Source organism: Prionailurus bengalensis, chromosome C1, assembly GCF_016509475.1.
Source record: "Prionailurus bengalensis isolate Pbe53 chromosome C1, Fcat_Pben_1.1_paternal_pri, whole genome shotgun sequence".
Classification (NCBI taxonomy): domain Eukaryota; kingdom Metazoa; phylum Chordata; class Mammalia; order Carnivora; family Felidae; genus Prionailurus; species Prionailurus bengalensis.
This window is the reverse complement of record NC_057345.1, coordinates 118,731,246-118,748,667: the sequence shown is the minus strand read 5'-3', so window position 1 is coordinate 118,748,667 and position 17,422 is coordinate 118,731,246. Positions and strand designations below refer to the sequence as shown.

Below are 17,422 nucleotides of genomic sequence, written 5' to 3'. Positions count from 1 at the left end.
TGCTCCCAAACTTACAGATTCATATATCAGATTTTCAAGAACTCTCCTGATGCTCCCTGACATCGGCCTACTAGTTTCTGATGTTCAGCAGTGCCCCGCCACCAAGTAAGATGCCATTATGCCCTTTCTCAAGTTCTTTTAGAGCCTCTATTTACTGGATGTGATTTTGCAATGCCCTACTGTCCTGGGGAGAGGAGGAGAAAAGTCAGTGCACTTATGTCCTGTGAATTTTCTTGCAAAATGTTTTTGTGGATTTGTCTTTCATGGTCTGGAAAATACGGTGTTCTCAGGTTCTTTCTTAGTAAGTCCTGCTCAGATATTTAGAATGTGAGATGTATTAATTAGCTAGGACTGCTGTTATGACTGGGTGACAACAGAAATTCTGTCTCATGGTTTTAGAGGCTAGAAATCCCAGAGATCAGTATGTAGGCAAGATTGCTTGCCTCTGAGGGCTATGAGAAAGGACCTGTTCCATGCCTCCCACCTGCTTCTGGTGGTTTGCTAACAGTCTTTGGATTGCAGAAGCATCACCTGATCTCTACCTTCATCTTCATGTGGCATTCTCCTTGTGTAGGTATCTGTGTCCAAATTTCCCCCTTTTGTAAGGACACTACGCATATTGGATTAAGTGTCTACCCTACTCTCTGGTGTGATCTCATCCCAATTTAATTACAGCTGCACACATCCTATTTCCAAATAAGATCACATTCTGAGGTGCTGGGCGTTAGGACTTCAAGGTAAGAATTTGAGTGGGAGACACTCCTAACATGGGTACTTTTTAATCACTGTTCTTCAACAGAAAGGCTGAAACCATTCAACATTCTTGTATATATGGGCTTCTATTTAATTTCATATAATTGAAATTAATAAAGGGTTTTCCCCCCTTATTTCTGGATGTTATAGACTGAATATTTGTGTCCCCCCGCCCCAAATCCATATGTCGAGAATTAATCCCCAGTGTGATGGTGTTTTGGGGAGGTGATTAAGTCATGAAGGTAGAAGCCCTCATGAATGGGATTAGTGCCCTTAAAAAAAAAAGATACCAGAAAGATCCCTCACATACCTCTCTTGTCGTATGAGGATACACTGAAAAAAATGGTCTCTGAACTAGAAAGCTGACCTCAACCAGACACCAAATCTTGCCAGTGCCTGTTCTTGGACTTCCCAGCTTCTAGAACCCTGAGAAATGTTGTTGATAAGCCACACAGTTTATGGTATTTATGTTACAGCAGCCTGAATAGACTAAGATCCATAGTGTATAGTTAAGTAAAATTATGTTCCGTGTCCATGTTAGAACCACAGTGGATAAACTCTCACCAGTTATCACAACCTTTTGTCCAAAATGATTGCTATCCACATCTTTAAAAGTTTATGACGAAACTTTTAAAATTACATAGAATATATGATGAACTGCAATATGCTCATCAACCAGCTTCAACAAATTCCAGTATTTCAATTTTTGCATCTTCTATTCTCCATGTTACCACCACCAACTCTTCTTTTGAAGATGTTATTTAAATTAAAAAAAAAAAAAAAGCCCCACAGGTGACACTGAATCACTCTTAGGGGAGATACCATTTAGAGCAGTGGAAAAAGGCTTGAAAATGAGCTGATGATACGGTTTTACACTAATAGATTTTTATAGTTTTAGTACTAAAGATGAAAAGTGCCTGAAATGCCTTTACTCCAGTGGTTTCTAAATGAGTTTTTAGCCAAGAAATCATTTGAATTAAATTTACTTGGGAATTCTAAATAAAAGTCCTTAAAATCACTGTGGGGAGATCAAAACACCACTTTTTCCTTACCCATAGATAAGTCACTTATATATATCTGTGGAATCCTTTGGGCTCTGTAGAACACATTTTGAAAACCAAGATAAAGTGATTTGTCCAAAGCTGTACTCCTGGGTGGTTGCAGAGATAAGACTCTAGGATACAGGTCTCTTGTGCAGAAATTCTCTTTGTTCTTACTACCTCTTTTTACAGTTTTTGAAAGAATTTTTTCTTACTTGGCTCCTAGACACTAGGTATGTAAGTGAAATGTGGCCTTCATTTTTCTAGGAAAGCATGGAACCTTCTAAACAATGGCAATTCTTTCCTTTCCACTAACTCAGTATTAGATCAACAAAATGATCTACAGCTTTGAACTTTCCACAGCAGATGATTTGGGTTGACAGTCTCTGGTTCTTTAAAAAATAATAATAATAATAATAAAATAAACAAAACATTTAGAATACGTTGAATCTCTAAATGAAGTTGTTTCATTTTAGTTTCTTGTTCATTGCTAGTGTACGGATATACAGTTGATTTTTATATATTGATCTTGTGTCTTGCAGCTTGGCTGAACTAAATAATTTCTAAATTTCTTTTTTAAATTGTATTCTATTATGATTTTTTTATTTTAGAGAGCACGAGTGGGGGAGAGGGGCAGGGTGGGGGGAGAGAGAGAGAATCTTAAGCAGGCTCCCTGCTCAACACAGAGCCCAACACAATCCCATGACCCTGAGATCATGATCTAAGCTGAAATCAGGAGTCAGATGCTCAACCGACTGAGCCACCCAGGCACCCCAATAATTTCTAAATTCTGAGTTTGGCTAAGGTGGGTTTTTTTTTGTTTTTTTAGGACATTTTTACTTATAAAATTCATTTATTGTAAGTGTACAATTCCATCTTTAGAAATGTATAGAACTGTACATTCATCACCACAATCTGTTTTAAAATGTTTTCATCATCCCAAAAAGTTCTCTTGTGCTGGTTTAAACTTAAGTAATGCTTCTGCCCTCCCCTCCCCCAGGCAACCACTTATCTATTTTCAGTTTCTATAATTGCCCTTTCTAGACACTTTATATAAATGGAATTACACATTATGCAGGGGTGTATGTCTGGCTTTTTTCACCTAGCATAATGTTTTTGAGGTTCATGATCCTAGTCTGTTCTTTTTAACTGCCGACTAATAGTCCATTGTATGGATATACACATTTTGTCTGTCTCTTCACCAGTTGGTGGGAATTTGGATTGTTTTTACGTTTGGGCTACTATGAGTAATGTTATGAATGTTTCTGTAAATGTATTTGTGCATGCAATAAGGTATCATTTCTCTTGTATAGACTTCTAGGAGGAAAATTGCTAGGTTGTATGGTAAATTTACATTTTAACTTCTCAAGGGTTGGCAAACTGTTTTCTAGAGTGGAAATGAATGAGGGTTCCAGTGTCTCGACATCCTGATAGTTATTTTGTCTTTTTGATTATATCTACTGTACTGAGTGAATGAATAGTGGTATCTCATCGTGGTTTTCATTAGCATTTTTCTGAGGGCTTGTGATACTGAGCATCTTTTCATGCACTTATCAGCTATTTATATATTGTCTCTGGAGAAATGTCTGTTCAACCTTTTGCCCATTTTTATATGGTTTATTTGTCTTTTTATTATTAAGAGTTCTTTGTATATTTTGTATATTTGTCCCTTATCAGATACATGATTTGCAACAATTTTCTCCTAATCTGTGCCTTCTCTTTTCATTTTCATAGTGTCTTTTGAAACTCAAACATTTTATTATGATAAAGTTCAGTTTATCAAATTTTTATTCTATACATTGTACTTTGGTGTCCTATCCTAATAAGAACGTTTTGCCAATCCAAAGTCACAGATACTTTTCCCCTGTGTTTTCTTCAAATATTTACAGTTTTAGCTCCTAATGCTTAAGTCTGTCATCCATTTTAATTTAATTTTTATGTATCGTGTAAGGGAAAGGTCTAACTTCATGTATTTGCATGTATATCTAGTTATCTTGGCACCTTTTTTTTGGAAAATATTCTTCTTTTTTCCATTGATTTGTGTTGATAAAAACCATAAATGTAAGAAATTCTGAACTGTTTCTTGATTTACATGTCTGTCTTTGTGTCAGTACCATACTGTCTTCATTATTGTGACTTACAGTAAGTTTTAAAATCAGATGGTGTATATACTCCCAACTTTTGTTATTTTTTTTCAAAATGGTTTTGGCTATTCTAGCTTCGAACTTTCATACAAATTTTAGGATTGGCTTTTCAATTTCTACAAAAAAACCCTGCTGGAATTAGACAGTGAATGCATTAAATTTGTAGATTAGTTTGGAAAGATTTGCCAATATTAAGTGTTCCAATATTGACAATAGTAAATGTCCTGATCTCTGAGTATGAAATGTCTTTTCATTTACTTAGATCACCGTTAATTTACGTGTAAATTCTTTAAGTGTACATGTTCTGCCTGTCCTTTATTAAGTTTATTCCTAAGTTTTTATTCTTTATATTATGAATAGAGTTTTAATTTCAATTTCCTGTTGTTCATTGCTTAGTATATAGGTATACTTGATTTTGTATGTTGATTTTGTATCTGGCAACTTTGCTGAACTCATTTATTACTTTCTAGGATTTGAGGACAAATAGAATTCGAAGACAAATAGGATTCTATGATCTACCTGTAAAAACCTCCTTCTTTTTACTTCTTCCTTTCCATTATGGGTGTCCTTGGTTTATTTTTCTGTCCTTTTCCTTTTTTCTCCCCCCCGTACTACATTAGCTAGAACCTGTAGTATGGTGTTGAATAGCAGTGGCAACAATGGACAGCCTTGTCTTACTTCATTTTTACAGGAGAAAGCATTCATTCATTCATCATTAAATGTGATGTTAGCTCTTGGTATTTTGTAAATATCCTTATCAGATTAAGGATATTCTTATCCATTCCCAGTTTAAGAGTTTTTTTTTTTTTTTTTTACCATGAATCGTATTGAATTTTGTCAAATGCTTTTTCTGCATCTATTGAGGTGATCGTATGGTTTTCTTCTGTTAATATGGTATATTACCTTAATTGATTTTAGAATGTTAAGCCAAGTTTGCATACTTTGGGTAAATCCCACTTGGTGATGGTGGCCAATCCTTTTGATCTCTTGCTTAATTTCTTGTTATGTCTTTGGTATGGCTCAGTATCAGGGTAGTAATGGCTTCATAGAGTGAGTCACAGAATACTGCCTCCTCCTCTATTTCTGAAATAGTTTGTTGAAGATTGGCATTATGTCTTCTTTTAAATATTTAGTAGAATTTACCAGTGAAGTCATTTGGGCCTGATTTTTTTCTTTGTGAGGTTTTTAATTACTAATTCAATTTCTTTACTTATATGTGTCTATTCAGATTTTTCTGTTTCTTCTGGAGTGCACTTTGGTAGTTTCTGTCTTTCAAGGAGTTTTTTCATATCATCTGAGTTGTTGAACTTATTGGCATAAAGTTCATAATGTTCCCTTATACCATTTTATTATGTATATATATTTTTAAAGTTAAGATCTGTGGCCAATGGGGGACTGTAATTCACAACTCCACGATCAAGAGCCACATGCTCCACTGACTGAGCCAGCCAGGCACCCCTCTTCTACCATTTTAATATCTGTAGGATCTATAGTGATGTCACCCTTCTCATTCATGATATTGGTAAATACGTATTCTTTTTTTCCTTATCCCTTTAGCTAAAAGTTAACAATTCTGTTGAGCTTCTCAAAGAACTAGCTCTTGGTTGAATTCATTTTCTCTATTGTTTTCTCCATTTGATCTTTATTATTTTCTACCCTCCTCTTACTTTGCATTTAATTTGTTCTTCTCTTTGCAGTTCATTAAAGTATAAGCTTAGGTCACTGATTTGAGAACTTTCTTCTTTTATATAGATATTTAGTCCTTTAAATATTCCTTTAAGTACTACTTTAGTGGTATCCTACACATTTGAATATGGTATGCTTCCATTTTTATTTAGTTCAAGATACTTTTCTGATTTTCTTTTTGGTTTTTTTTTTTGAGCCATTGGTTATTTAGAAGTTCCTTAAATGGTTTCCAAATATTTGAAGATTTCCCAAGGATCTTTCTGTTTTGGATTTCTAATTTAATTCTGTTCTGGTCAAAGAACACACATATTTAATATGACTTGAATCCTTTTGAATTTATTGAGTCTTGTTTTATGGCTTTAGTGGTAATTTTTTTTTTTTATGTTTATTTTTGAGAGAGAGAGAGAGTGAATGAATGAATGGAAGAGGGACAGAGAGAGAGGGAGACACAGAATCCAAAGCAGGTTTCGGGTCCAAGCTGTCAGCATAGAGCCCGACGTGGGGCTTAAACTCACGAACCACGAGGACATGATGCTAAATTGACTGTGCCTCCCAGGCATCCCTCTTACTGGTTATTCTATGCGCACTTAAGAAAAATGTGTATTTTGGTGTTTTGAGTGTAGTATTCTATAAATGTCAATTAGGTAAAGTTGTGGTTAGTGTTGTTCAAGTCTACCTTGCTGATTTTCTAACTGGTTGTTCTATCAGTTATTGAAAAGGGGGTATTGAAATCTCCAGTCATAATTATTGATCTGTGCATTACTCTTTGTAGTTCTTTCAGTTTTGACTTCATATATTTTGAAGCTCTGTCATTAAGTTCATAAATATTTAGTATCGTTCTCTTGACTAAATGACTCCTTTATCCTGATAAAGTGATCATCTTCATTTTAGGTACTCACTCTTCTTTGTTCTGAACTGTATACTCTGATATCAGTATATTCAGTCAGACTTTCTTGTGACTAGTGTTAGCTTGATATATATCTTCTATCTTTATTTTTAATCTCTTTGTTTATATTTAAATTGTTTAGATAGGCAGTATCTAAATCTAAATCTAAAATTTTTAGGTTGGCAGTATCCAATCTAAAATTGGATTTCACTTTTTAATCTTAACTGACAATCTCTGCATTTAAAAATTAGTGTGTTAGGTCATTTACATGTATTGTGATTATTGCTGTGATTAAGTTTGAGTCTGTCATCTTTGTTATTTATTTTGTTTGTCCCATGTTTCTTGTTCCTTCTTTCTGCCTTCTTTTTTCATAATCAGGTATTTTTAAAAATTTTTATTTATGTCTTTCCTTCAGTTCTTAGCTGTAATTCTTTGTGTCTTTGTTTTGTGTTGTTTTTACCATAATGGTTGCTTTAGCATATACAACTTACCAGTCTACATTTAAGGGATATTATACCATAAGAACCTTACTATAGGTAGGGTACTTGTATTTCTGTCCCCTAGGCTTTTTATTATCATTTGTCAAGCATTTTACTATTATGTATATTATAAATTCCATAATACATTTTTCATTTTCTGCCTATAGGTCTTCCTTTAATGTTCTTTTAGTGCAGGTCTTTTGGTCATGAATTTTTTTGTGTGAATATGGTGTTTTTACTTTGACTTTTTTTTTTAACCGCTTTATTAAGTTATAATTCACATACTATACCATTCACCCATTTAAAGTGAACATTCAAGGGCATCTGAATGGCTCTGTTGGTTAAGTATCCGACTCTTGATCTTGGCTCAGGTCAGGATCTCATGATTGTGAGATTGAGCCCTGCATCCAGCTCAACACAGAGCTCCGTGCTGAGACTGCTTGGGATTCCCTCTCTCCCTTTCTTTCTGGCCCTCTCCTGCTCAATTCTCTCTCATGTGCATGTTTGCACGCTCGCTCTCTCTCTCTCTCTCTCTCTCTCTCTCTCAAAATAAACACACAAAAAAGAAAATCTTTCTTTAAAAAAAATAGTGTTTTTAATACGTTCGTAGGATTTTATAGCCTTTATCAGTTTTATTTTGGGACGTTTTTGTCCCCCTAAAAGAAACCCCATACCCTTTAGCAGTTGTTCTGATCAGTTCCTATTCACTCTCATGTTTGGGAGAGATCCCCTACCCTAAATACCACAAGATGACTGAGCATACAACATCCAACATGGGACAGATGAGATAGCAATGTATTAGTTACATATACTCACAGCTCAACTGAGGGGAAAACCTCACAACATACAGGGCCACATGGGTGTTGTACTTGGGATCAAAGTGAACAAACATGGGCTGTGGGAGGCAGCCTTTGTAGTAACATGAGGATGAGGTGACCCCTGGTTCCCACTAGAAGATGTGATTACTTGTTCAAATAATTTCATAGGCTGGCAGGGAAGTAAAACTCATTAAGTTAAAAACCAAGTAGAATGCAGCTAGTACAGCTGCCTGGGGAACTATCTTTCTTTTTCTTTCTTTCTTACTTTCTTTCTTTCTTTCTTTTCTTTCTTTTCTTTCTTTTCTTTCTTAGATTTTATTTGAAGTAATCTTTATATTCAACATGGGGCTTGAACTCAAACCCTGAGATCAAGAGTTACATGCTCTGCCAAGTGAGCCAGCCAGGTGCCCAAGCAACTTTTCCACAGGATGGGGTGGGGCACATATCTGGTTAAGAGTAGGGGAACTCATGGTTAGGCATTTGGAGCCCTGTGAGGCCCAATGTGTCAAGGCAGCAGTTAATATTGAATCTTAATTTCATGCCTTACACCACAGCAGTGAGTCTGCATTCCTCCCTGATCCCTCCTTCATCCCTTGACCACCACATATCTGTTTTCTATCTTTATGGATATGCCTATTCTAGACATTTCATATAAGTGGACTTCTACCGTAGATGGTATTTTGTGTCTGAATTTTTCCCCTTAACATCAGGTTTTCAAGGGTCATCGTGTTGTACCATCGATCAGTACTTCACACCTTTGTATTGCTGATTAGTATTCATTCTGTGGCTGTATTACATCTTATTTATCCATTCTTCAGTTGACGGGCATTTAGTTGTTTCCACTTTTTTTTGGCGGTTAGGAATAACGCTGCTCTGAACATTTGTGTACAATTTTTGTGTGGACGTATGTTTTTGTTTTTCTTTGGTATATGCCTAACTTTTCCTTTGCTTTTTAAAGCTTTTTATGCTGGATGTAAAATTTGGGTTGGTAGGTTTTTTTTTTTTTCCTCTTTCAGTGATTTCAGTATGTTCCCCTTCTGCCCTCTAGTTTGCATTGTTTCTGATGAGAAATCTGCTTTCATCTTTATCTTTATGCCTCTGACCACATAATGGCTTAGTCTGCTTTTAAGATTTTCTTTTTATCATTGGTTTTAAGTAGTTTGATTATAACATGCTCTGGTATAGTTTTCTTTATATTGCTTGTGTTCAGGGTTTGTTGAGATTCTTAGATCTGTGGGTTTACAGTTTTCATCAAATTTAGAAAGACTTCAGCTGTTATTTCTTTAACAGCTCCCACTTTGGGACTCCAATTATTCATAAAGTACACTGCTTGTCCCACAACTAACTGATATTCTTTTCATTTTGGAGGGATTCTTTTTTCTCTGTGTTTTCCATTTTTTATAATTTCTCTTGCAGTGCTTTCAAATTCAGTGCCTTTTCTAATTTGAAATCTCTTGTCAATCCCATTCAATATATTTTTCATCTCCGTTATCTCAAGAAGTTTGATTTGAGTCTTTTATATTTTCTAGGTCTCTGCTTAACTTTATGAACATAGAGTAGTTACAATAACTGTTTTAATGTCTTTCTCTGCGAATTCTAACATTAATTTCTATTGATTAACTATTCTGTTAAATTTGCAATTTTTTTTTTTTTTTTTGGTAATCTTTCAGTGGATGCCTGATATTGTGAAATTTACTTTGTTGGATGCTAGATAATTTTATATTCTTGTAAATCTTTTTGAGCTTTATTTTGGGATGCAATTGTTAACTTAGAAACAATATGAGCATTTCAGGTCTTATTTTTATGATATGTTAGGTGGGTCCATTGCCATGCCCAGTGTGGGTTAATTATTCTTCACTACTGAGGCAAGACCTTTCTGAGTATTCCGTACCCTGTGAATTATGTGTTTTACAGTCTGTGGAAGTAGGCCCTGTAGCCCAGAGTGAGCCTCGTCTTCTCAGCTTAGGTCCTCCATGCCCAGTCTCATTTCACCTCTGCACCACTGCATGGGAATTCTCTCAAGGCCGTCATAGAGTTTACCATCTTTGTTTTCCAAATCGCCTGTGTTATCTGATGCCGAAATATCTTAAAAATAGTTTCTTTTCTTCTCCTTCAGTTATTTTGAGGTATGGGGAGGGGGGTTGCTAAATCTAGTCCCTTTTATGCCATTTTTGGCTGGAAGAGAAGTCTGCCCAAAAGGTTTTGACAGATGACTAAATCAGTTGGGATATGAACTCTTACATGGATTTGTTTTCATAGGATATTTTTGTTAGTATTTAAATTCATGATAAATTTCTTTTTTTTTTTTTTTCAACGTTTATTTATTTTTGGGACAGAGAGAGACAGAGCATGAACAGGGGAGGGGCAGAGAGAGAGGGAGACACAGAATCGGAAACAGGCTCCAGGCTCTGAGCCATCAGCCCAGAGCCTGACGTGGGGCTCGAACTCACGGACCGCGAGATCGTGACCTGGCTGAAGTCGGACGCTTAACCGACTGCGCCACCCAGGCGCCCCTCATGATAAATTTCTTGATCTAAGTTAGTTCTCTTTCACCCTTACAGCTTGCCTCTGAATATTGATTTGCTAGATAGTCCAGACTTAATGGAAACAACCATTGATGATCTAATTGGGGCACCTGACACTCTGGAAACACCCCAAGTGCCAGATGAAGTTAACACAGTCACCGGGCAAACTGGATTAGAGGAACCTAAAGAGGAGTGCGAGAGTAAGTAAATGTTCTGTATAACATCAAGGACAACTTTTTATTTTACATCCCTTTGAAGTGAGCTATTTAAATCAGTTCCTTTAAGAATGTTTTATGCAATAGTTGAATTTTAAAATTTAAGGAAGAATAGTTGTGCCTTCTTGCCTGTTTTTGGCTTAAGGGTCCATTGAAATTGTTAAGATTACATAATTGGGACAGTTAAACATTTGTGTCATTTGGGGCGCCTGGGTGGCTCAGTCGGTTGAGTGTCCAACTTCGGCTCAGGTCATGATCTCACAGTCCGTGAGATCGAGCCCCGCGTTGGGCTCGGTGCTGACAGTGCAGAGCCTGGAGCCTGCTTCGGATTCTGTGTCTCCCTCTCTCTCTGCCCCTCCCCTGCTCATGCTCTGCCTCTCTTCTCAAAAATAAATAAAAACATTAAAAAAAAATTAAACATTTGTGTCATTTATAAGTCATTAAACATTCATGAATTTTCTTTTTTCTTTTTAATGTTTATTAATCTTTGGAGAGAGAGACAGCACAAGCGGGGGGGGGGGGGGAGGGGAGGTGGTGGAGGCGGACAGAGAGAGAGGGAGACACAGAATCCAAAGCAGGCTCCAGACTCTGAGCTGCCAGCACAGAGCTTGACGCAGGATTTGAACTCGTGAACTGAGAGATCATGACCTGAGCTGAAGTCAGCACCTTAACCGACTGAGTCACCCAGGAACCCTAAGCATTCATGAATTCTCAAACTTGCTTTTTTTACTTTGTTTCTTAAGTGGAAATTAAGAGAAAATTTCCTTAAAGATTTCCTATAACACAGGATTTAATAGATGTTCGGACATTCCATTAGCTCCTAGGAAGTATTTTGTTATTAATGAGGACTGTTGTTCCAGACCCACAAAAATAAATAATCCAGGAAAAGTGCTGCTTAACTTTTTAAAAGTTAAGATACCTAACAGGAAGTGAGCCCCTCATTACAGAAGGTATTCAAACAGAGCTTAAATGATGTTGAAGTTGTGACAGAAGAAATTCTTGTGTAGCATGGGGGTTTCATTAATAAGACTTACTGAGTTTACATTTATAACGTGTTCAGAGTCACTCAATGAAAATAGAGTGTTTTGATATTAGGAATTAAGGTTTTATAATCTTGGTATCCAATTTATTCTGTATTTTCTTTTGGCTATAATATCAAAATCCTGATTCGCATAGGTAAGTAGCTATACATGGTAACTTTTTTAAAAACATCTTATGCTGTAATTTTAGGATGTTCCTCAGACAAACAGAAGTAGCACAAGAAGCTTTATTTCAGCCAGACCCCCCCCCCCCAGAACCCAATTTGGGGGGTATTAAGTTATCAGCATAAGCTAAAGTATTTGTGGTCTCACATCATCATGTTTAAAATTTAGTATCGCATAAAGAAGCGTTAAGAAAACCAGGAGATGGCAATTAAAGTACATAAACAAAAATGGAGGATTTGGGGAAGATCAGTGTTGAATTTGTGATTTTGTACGTTAAAATTACTGGAAAAGTTTTAAGAACTGCCAGTACTGGAAAACTATCTCTGGAAATTCTGTTATCATCGTACTAGGATCAGCTCTGGGAATCAGTATTCCTTAAAAGCTCCCTATCTGGTTTTAATGTATAGCCATGGGAGGGATCCACTGAGTTAATGAATGGACACTTTATAAGATCCCTTTGAGGAGGAGAAAATGATTTCATAGTTTTTCCCTCCCTTCTACCTAATTAAATAGAAATTACTAGGCATGGGGCACCTGGGTGGCTTAGTTGGTTGAGCATCCGACTTCAGCTCAGGTCATGGTCTTGCAGTTCGTGAGTTCAAGCCCGCACTGGGTTCTGTGCTAACAAACAGCTCAGAGCCTGGAGCCTGCTTCAGATTCTGTATCTCTGTCTCTCTGTCCCTCCCCTGCTCATGCTCTGCCTCTCTCTGTCTCTCAAAAATAAGTAAATGTTAAAATTAAAAAAAAAAATTACTAGGCATTCAACAGCTTGCTTTATCACGAGACTGTGTGCAAATTCAAACTCATACCTGATTAGTCCCTGCAAAATAAGATTATTACAGAGTGGCTAATTTAAATAGAGTTCGTTTAAAGGTGAATTGTGTTTAATATATTATCTTTTCAGTGGTTAGAGAACTTTATTTGTAATGTGTTTTGCAGCTAGGTGGAACATAAGAGAGACAAAAGGCTTTTCCTGCATTGCACCTGCGTTATCAATACATAATTTTTTTTTAAATTTTTTTTTTCAACGTTTATTTATTTTTGGGACAGAGAGAGACAGAGCATGAACGGGGGTGGGGCAGAGAGAGAGGGAAACACAGAATCTAAAGCAGGCTCCAGGCTCCGAGCTGTTAGCACAGGGCCTAACACGGGGCTTGAACCCACGAACCATGAGATCATGACCTGAGCCGAAGTTGGATGCTTAACCGACGGAGCCACCCAGGCTCCCCAACACGCTCTTTTTTTTTTTTTTTTTAATGTTCATTTTTAAGACAGAGCACGAGCGGGGGAGAGGCAGAGAGAGAAGGAGACACAGAATCCGAAGTGGGCTCCAGACTCTGAGCTGTCACCACAGAGCCCGATGAGGGCGGGGCTTGAACCCACAAACTACAAGATCATGACCTGAGCCAAAGTTGGATGCTTAACTGACTGAGCTACCCAGGCGCCCCTGTTTGGGTTAACTTTTAAATTAATAGTTACCTGGTTCTAGAAAGAAAATGTATTTATTCTGTGGTCATCTGGATTATTACATTTAATTTTTGGTAACTGGTATTGGGGAAAAAAACTTAAGTGTATTATCTCATACAGCTGTGACAGATTGATAGACTAAGGGGCCATGTTGCCATTTCTTCCCAGCATTAAAAGATGCCTCAGAGAAGCTCAGACACCTTGAGTTGGAAAGCAGTCTATTGCTGTCCTCCCGTCCCAGCGTTGATGTCAACATCAACAACCAGGTATTCAGATTTCTCCCTCATACACCTGTACACATCTTCAGACCTTCTGGAAATCCCTGCTTTCCAAAGCTGATGCTTTCTCTCTTCTTTCGCTGGGGAATGTGTGTGTGTGGACTTCTTACAGTAGATCTCTTTAAAAAGCACAGTTCATGTATGTTCTGGAGGAAAGGAAGAAACTTGGGCCATGATAGGAACTGTAAAGTCATCTCCTGAGTGTTTTTAAACACACATGCAAAGTGTTGTGGTTGCTTTAAACTTGTTCTTTTGATTCAGCCCATCCTCTTTCTAATTCTATTCAATGGGTTGTGCTATAGTTGAAGAACCAGTTGAAAGCCTTTCAAAATCACAGAAGGATTTGTTCAAACGGGAGCTGCTCTGTCCTATAAACAAGGAAGAGAATGGAACTTGAGATGCTTCAGCTTTGTCCTTCATAACTTTTACCACCCTGTGCCCTTGGAGTTTTAGGTGTGAGGTGGGGGGTGCATCCCAATTTAACATATTAAACTTTAGTTCATTGAGTGTAATTTAAAAATTTTCTTAAATAACTTATAGAGATAATTAAAAATAGATCAGATGAGGTAAAAATAATTTACTGTGTCAGCTACTAGGTGTCCCTACTAAATGGAAGAGTAAATTTTAGATAATGATCTGGAGACACCCTTTTTTCCATATATAGACAACAGATAACAAGGATCTGTTGAATTAACTTTGTTTTGGTTTTAAAGAGGAAAAGGGACCAGCTGATTTGTAGTGTTCTTTCATCCTTGGATAACTAGCTGGAATTTCTTCAGAGACCAGTATAACAGAGAGAGTGATTTTCTTCTTTCTTATCATTGTTCAAGCTATCTTTTTGAATCCAACTTGGTTTTCTTTTTCCTTTTTCTGTTTTTGCTTAGGAATGTCTTTTACAAGCTGATTAAATTCCAGAAAGGCTTTCATTTTCTTGACCCCTCAGTATTTTTCAATTATATTGATCTGTTTGCTTTCATATCGTCCGTTGCTTTTACTATCTCTATAGGTAGGGGAATGCAGGGTCAAAGACAGAGGGTTAATTGAAAGCTCTAGATGAAAGCTTTAGATGGTTAGCAATTAATTTGAGAAGAATTTAATGAAGGACTAGAATGAACCTGAAGGAGAATGATGAATCTTGCTGGGCATAGGGTGGGAGAAGAGGAATGATTGTTACACTGGAAGGGAGTTCATGCAAATCCACTGAATAGCAATGTGTTTCTTTTGTAAAATTCCCTGCATGTCTTGTTATAATATCACTGAGCCTCCAAAGCAGAGAATCTGTTAAATTAATCTTGAAGACTTGAAGAACGAACAGGAGTGTGGGTTCAGGATAGGAAAGGGAGTGTAAGAGTAGGTTAGGTAAAGGACAGTAGCTGCCGTAGAGGAACATTCTGGGGTTCACATAGCTAGAAAAATGATAGCTAATATTTAGTGAGATTAATCAATGCCAGGCAGGAATAACAAGAAAGAACTCAGTGTTGTATTAAAAAAAAATAAGAGACCTCTTTATAACTAGAGTGGTGTATACAAGTTTGACTCCTGTTTTATATATATGATACATTTTTAATCCAGTCTGATTTCTCTACCTTTATCATCAGTAGATCACGTTTGCTTAGGGAATGCAAATTAATCTTGATATAAGCTTTACTAATTAAAGTAATCTTAGAATGAAAAACCTGTAAATAAAATACATCATGGTAAAGCAAAGTACCAATTTTGGATGATTAGCTCTAAGAATTGTGGAACTGAGAAGCTGTAAGCCAGTGACAGAATGTTAGGCTCAGACTAGCACTACTGGCAGCAGAATTGACTTCAAACTCATGTCTTGAGAACCCATTTTATTTTATTTATTTATTTTTTTTTTTTTTTAATTTTTTTTTTAAACGTTTATTTATTTGTGGGACAGAGAGAGACAGAGCATGAACGGGGGAGGGGCAGAGAAAGAGGGAGACACAGAATCGGAAACAGGCTCCAGGGTCTGAGCCATCAGCCCAGAGCCTGACGCGGGCTCGAACTCCCGGACCGCGAGATCGTGACCTGGCTGAAGTCGGAAGCTTAACCGACTGCGCCACCCAGGCGCCCCATTGAGAACCCATTTTAGAGGGACCTCATGCCATGGGAGGCCTACATTACCCAGGATTGATGCAGTCCCTTGACATCCTGATACACTGTTGATTCAGTTCTACAAACGTGTTTATTGTTTACTTTCTGTAAGATAAACTAATAAGATGAAAGAAAACAGCTAAGAAATACAGTTTTTGGAAGGCAATATCAGGATCCATGAAGACTGACAGGCTGGAATGATGCACTATATATAAGAATATATGTTATAAATCTGAAAATACAGGATTAGGATAGAGAGGTAGAATATAACACAAGCATGTGTAAAAAAGTGTTTTAGGAATATGTAAATGTGGTTTGAAGTGTGACTGGCAGAACATCTCTGTTATATTAACCAAAAGGGTTTAAAAAGGGAGGTCCAAACATAGTATTATTATAGTCATTTCTGGGTAGCACTCTTCAAAACTGATTAGGAAACTAAAGCAGTTTGAGAAGAGAAGGAACTAAATGGTGAAAGCTCTTGAAGCTAAGTTACAACTAAGGATCAGTAGTCTCAGGAAATAGCATTTTATTAAAAAAATTTTTATTGACAGGGGGCGCCTGGGAGGCTCAGTCGGTTGAGCATCCGACTTCGGCTCACGTCATGATCTCTCGATTCGTGAGTTGGAGCCCCATGTCAGGCTCTGTGCTGACAGCTCAGAGCCTGGAACCTGCTTCAGATTCTATGTCTCCCTCTCACTTTGCCCTCTGCATTCCTTCCCCATATGCACTCTGCCTCTCTCTGTCTCTCAAAAATAAATAAACATTAAAAAAAATTATTTTTTAATTTTTTTTTAATGTTTATTTATTTTTGAGAGACAGAGAGTGCAAGCAGGGGACAGAGAAAGAGGGAGACACAGGATCCGAAGCAGGCTCCAGGCTGTGAGTTGTCAGCACAGAGCCTGATGCAAGGCTTGAACTCACAAACTGGGATCATGACCTGAGCTGAAGTTGGACGCTTAACCAACTGAACCAATCAGGTGCCCCAGGAAGGGCATTTTAGATATATGAAGAGGTATTATGTGAAAGAGGCATTAGTGTAACCTGTTTTAATAGCCTCCGAGAAGAGTTGAGGTCAGCGAGTATGTAAGAGGTATGCAGGTGTCACCTTGATATGAGAAACATTTTGTAGGGTACCTGGTTGGCTCATTCAGTGGGGTGTGTGACTCTTGATCTTGGGGTTGTGAGTTCAAGCCCCACATTGGATGTAGAAATTACTTAAAAATAAAATCTCTAACAAAAAAGAAAGGGAGGAAGGGAAAGAGAGAGGGAGGAAGGAAAGGAAGGAAGGAAGGAAGGAAGGAAGGAAGGAAGGAAGGAAGGAAGGAAGGAAGGAATCATTTCCTAACAGTAATTTCCCAAGAAAGCAGCACGTTCTTCAATGTGGGAAGTTCCTCAGGCAAAGATAAATTAACCACATTATGGGCTCTTTTGGTGGTTGGAGGAACTGATCATTCTGTCCAACCTTGAGATGCTGTGATTAAGTGTCATTGTTGGGGTTCTTCCCTCTTTTTTGTACCTCCTCTTTTTAGAAATTTATTCACAGTTTCTGTGCTTGACCTATGTGTTTGAAGTCCTTTAGGGCTTATGCTGGATCAAGATCTATAGATTTTTCAAGTTACTTTCCTCCTCTTAATTACCTGAGGCAATTCCAAGATTTTCTTTATCTCCAGATTTCATTTTAGAAATCATTTTTTTCTTGTTCTTCAGTCAGCAAAAAAAGTGCTTAAAAAGGGGTGCCTGTCTGGCTCAGTTGGTGGAGTGTGCAACTCTTGATCTCAGAGTTGTGAATTCGAGCCCCACGTCAGGTGTAGAGATTACTTAAA

General features: G+C 37.3%; 1 protein-coding gene across 3 annotated transcripts in view; it reads left to right on the top strand.

Moving 5' to 3' along the window:
• EPB41L5 (erythrocyte membrane protein band 4.1 like 5) overlaps positions 1-17,422 on the top strand; it is a 141,457-nt gene that overhangs the window by 91,888 nt on the left and 32,147 nt on the right. For all 3 annotated transcript variants that reach the window (XM_043576567.1, XM_043576566.1, XM_043576565.1), the window contains exons 17-18: positions 10,368-10,531; positions 13,387-13,484. In XM_043576567.1, coding sequence (XP_043432502.1) covers positions 10,368-10,531; positions 13,387-13,484 — 262 coding nt within the window. The remainder of the gene's footprint in view (positions 1-10,367; positions 10,532-13,386; positions 13,485-17,422) is intronic.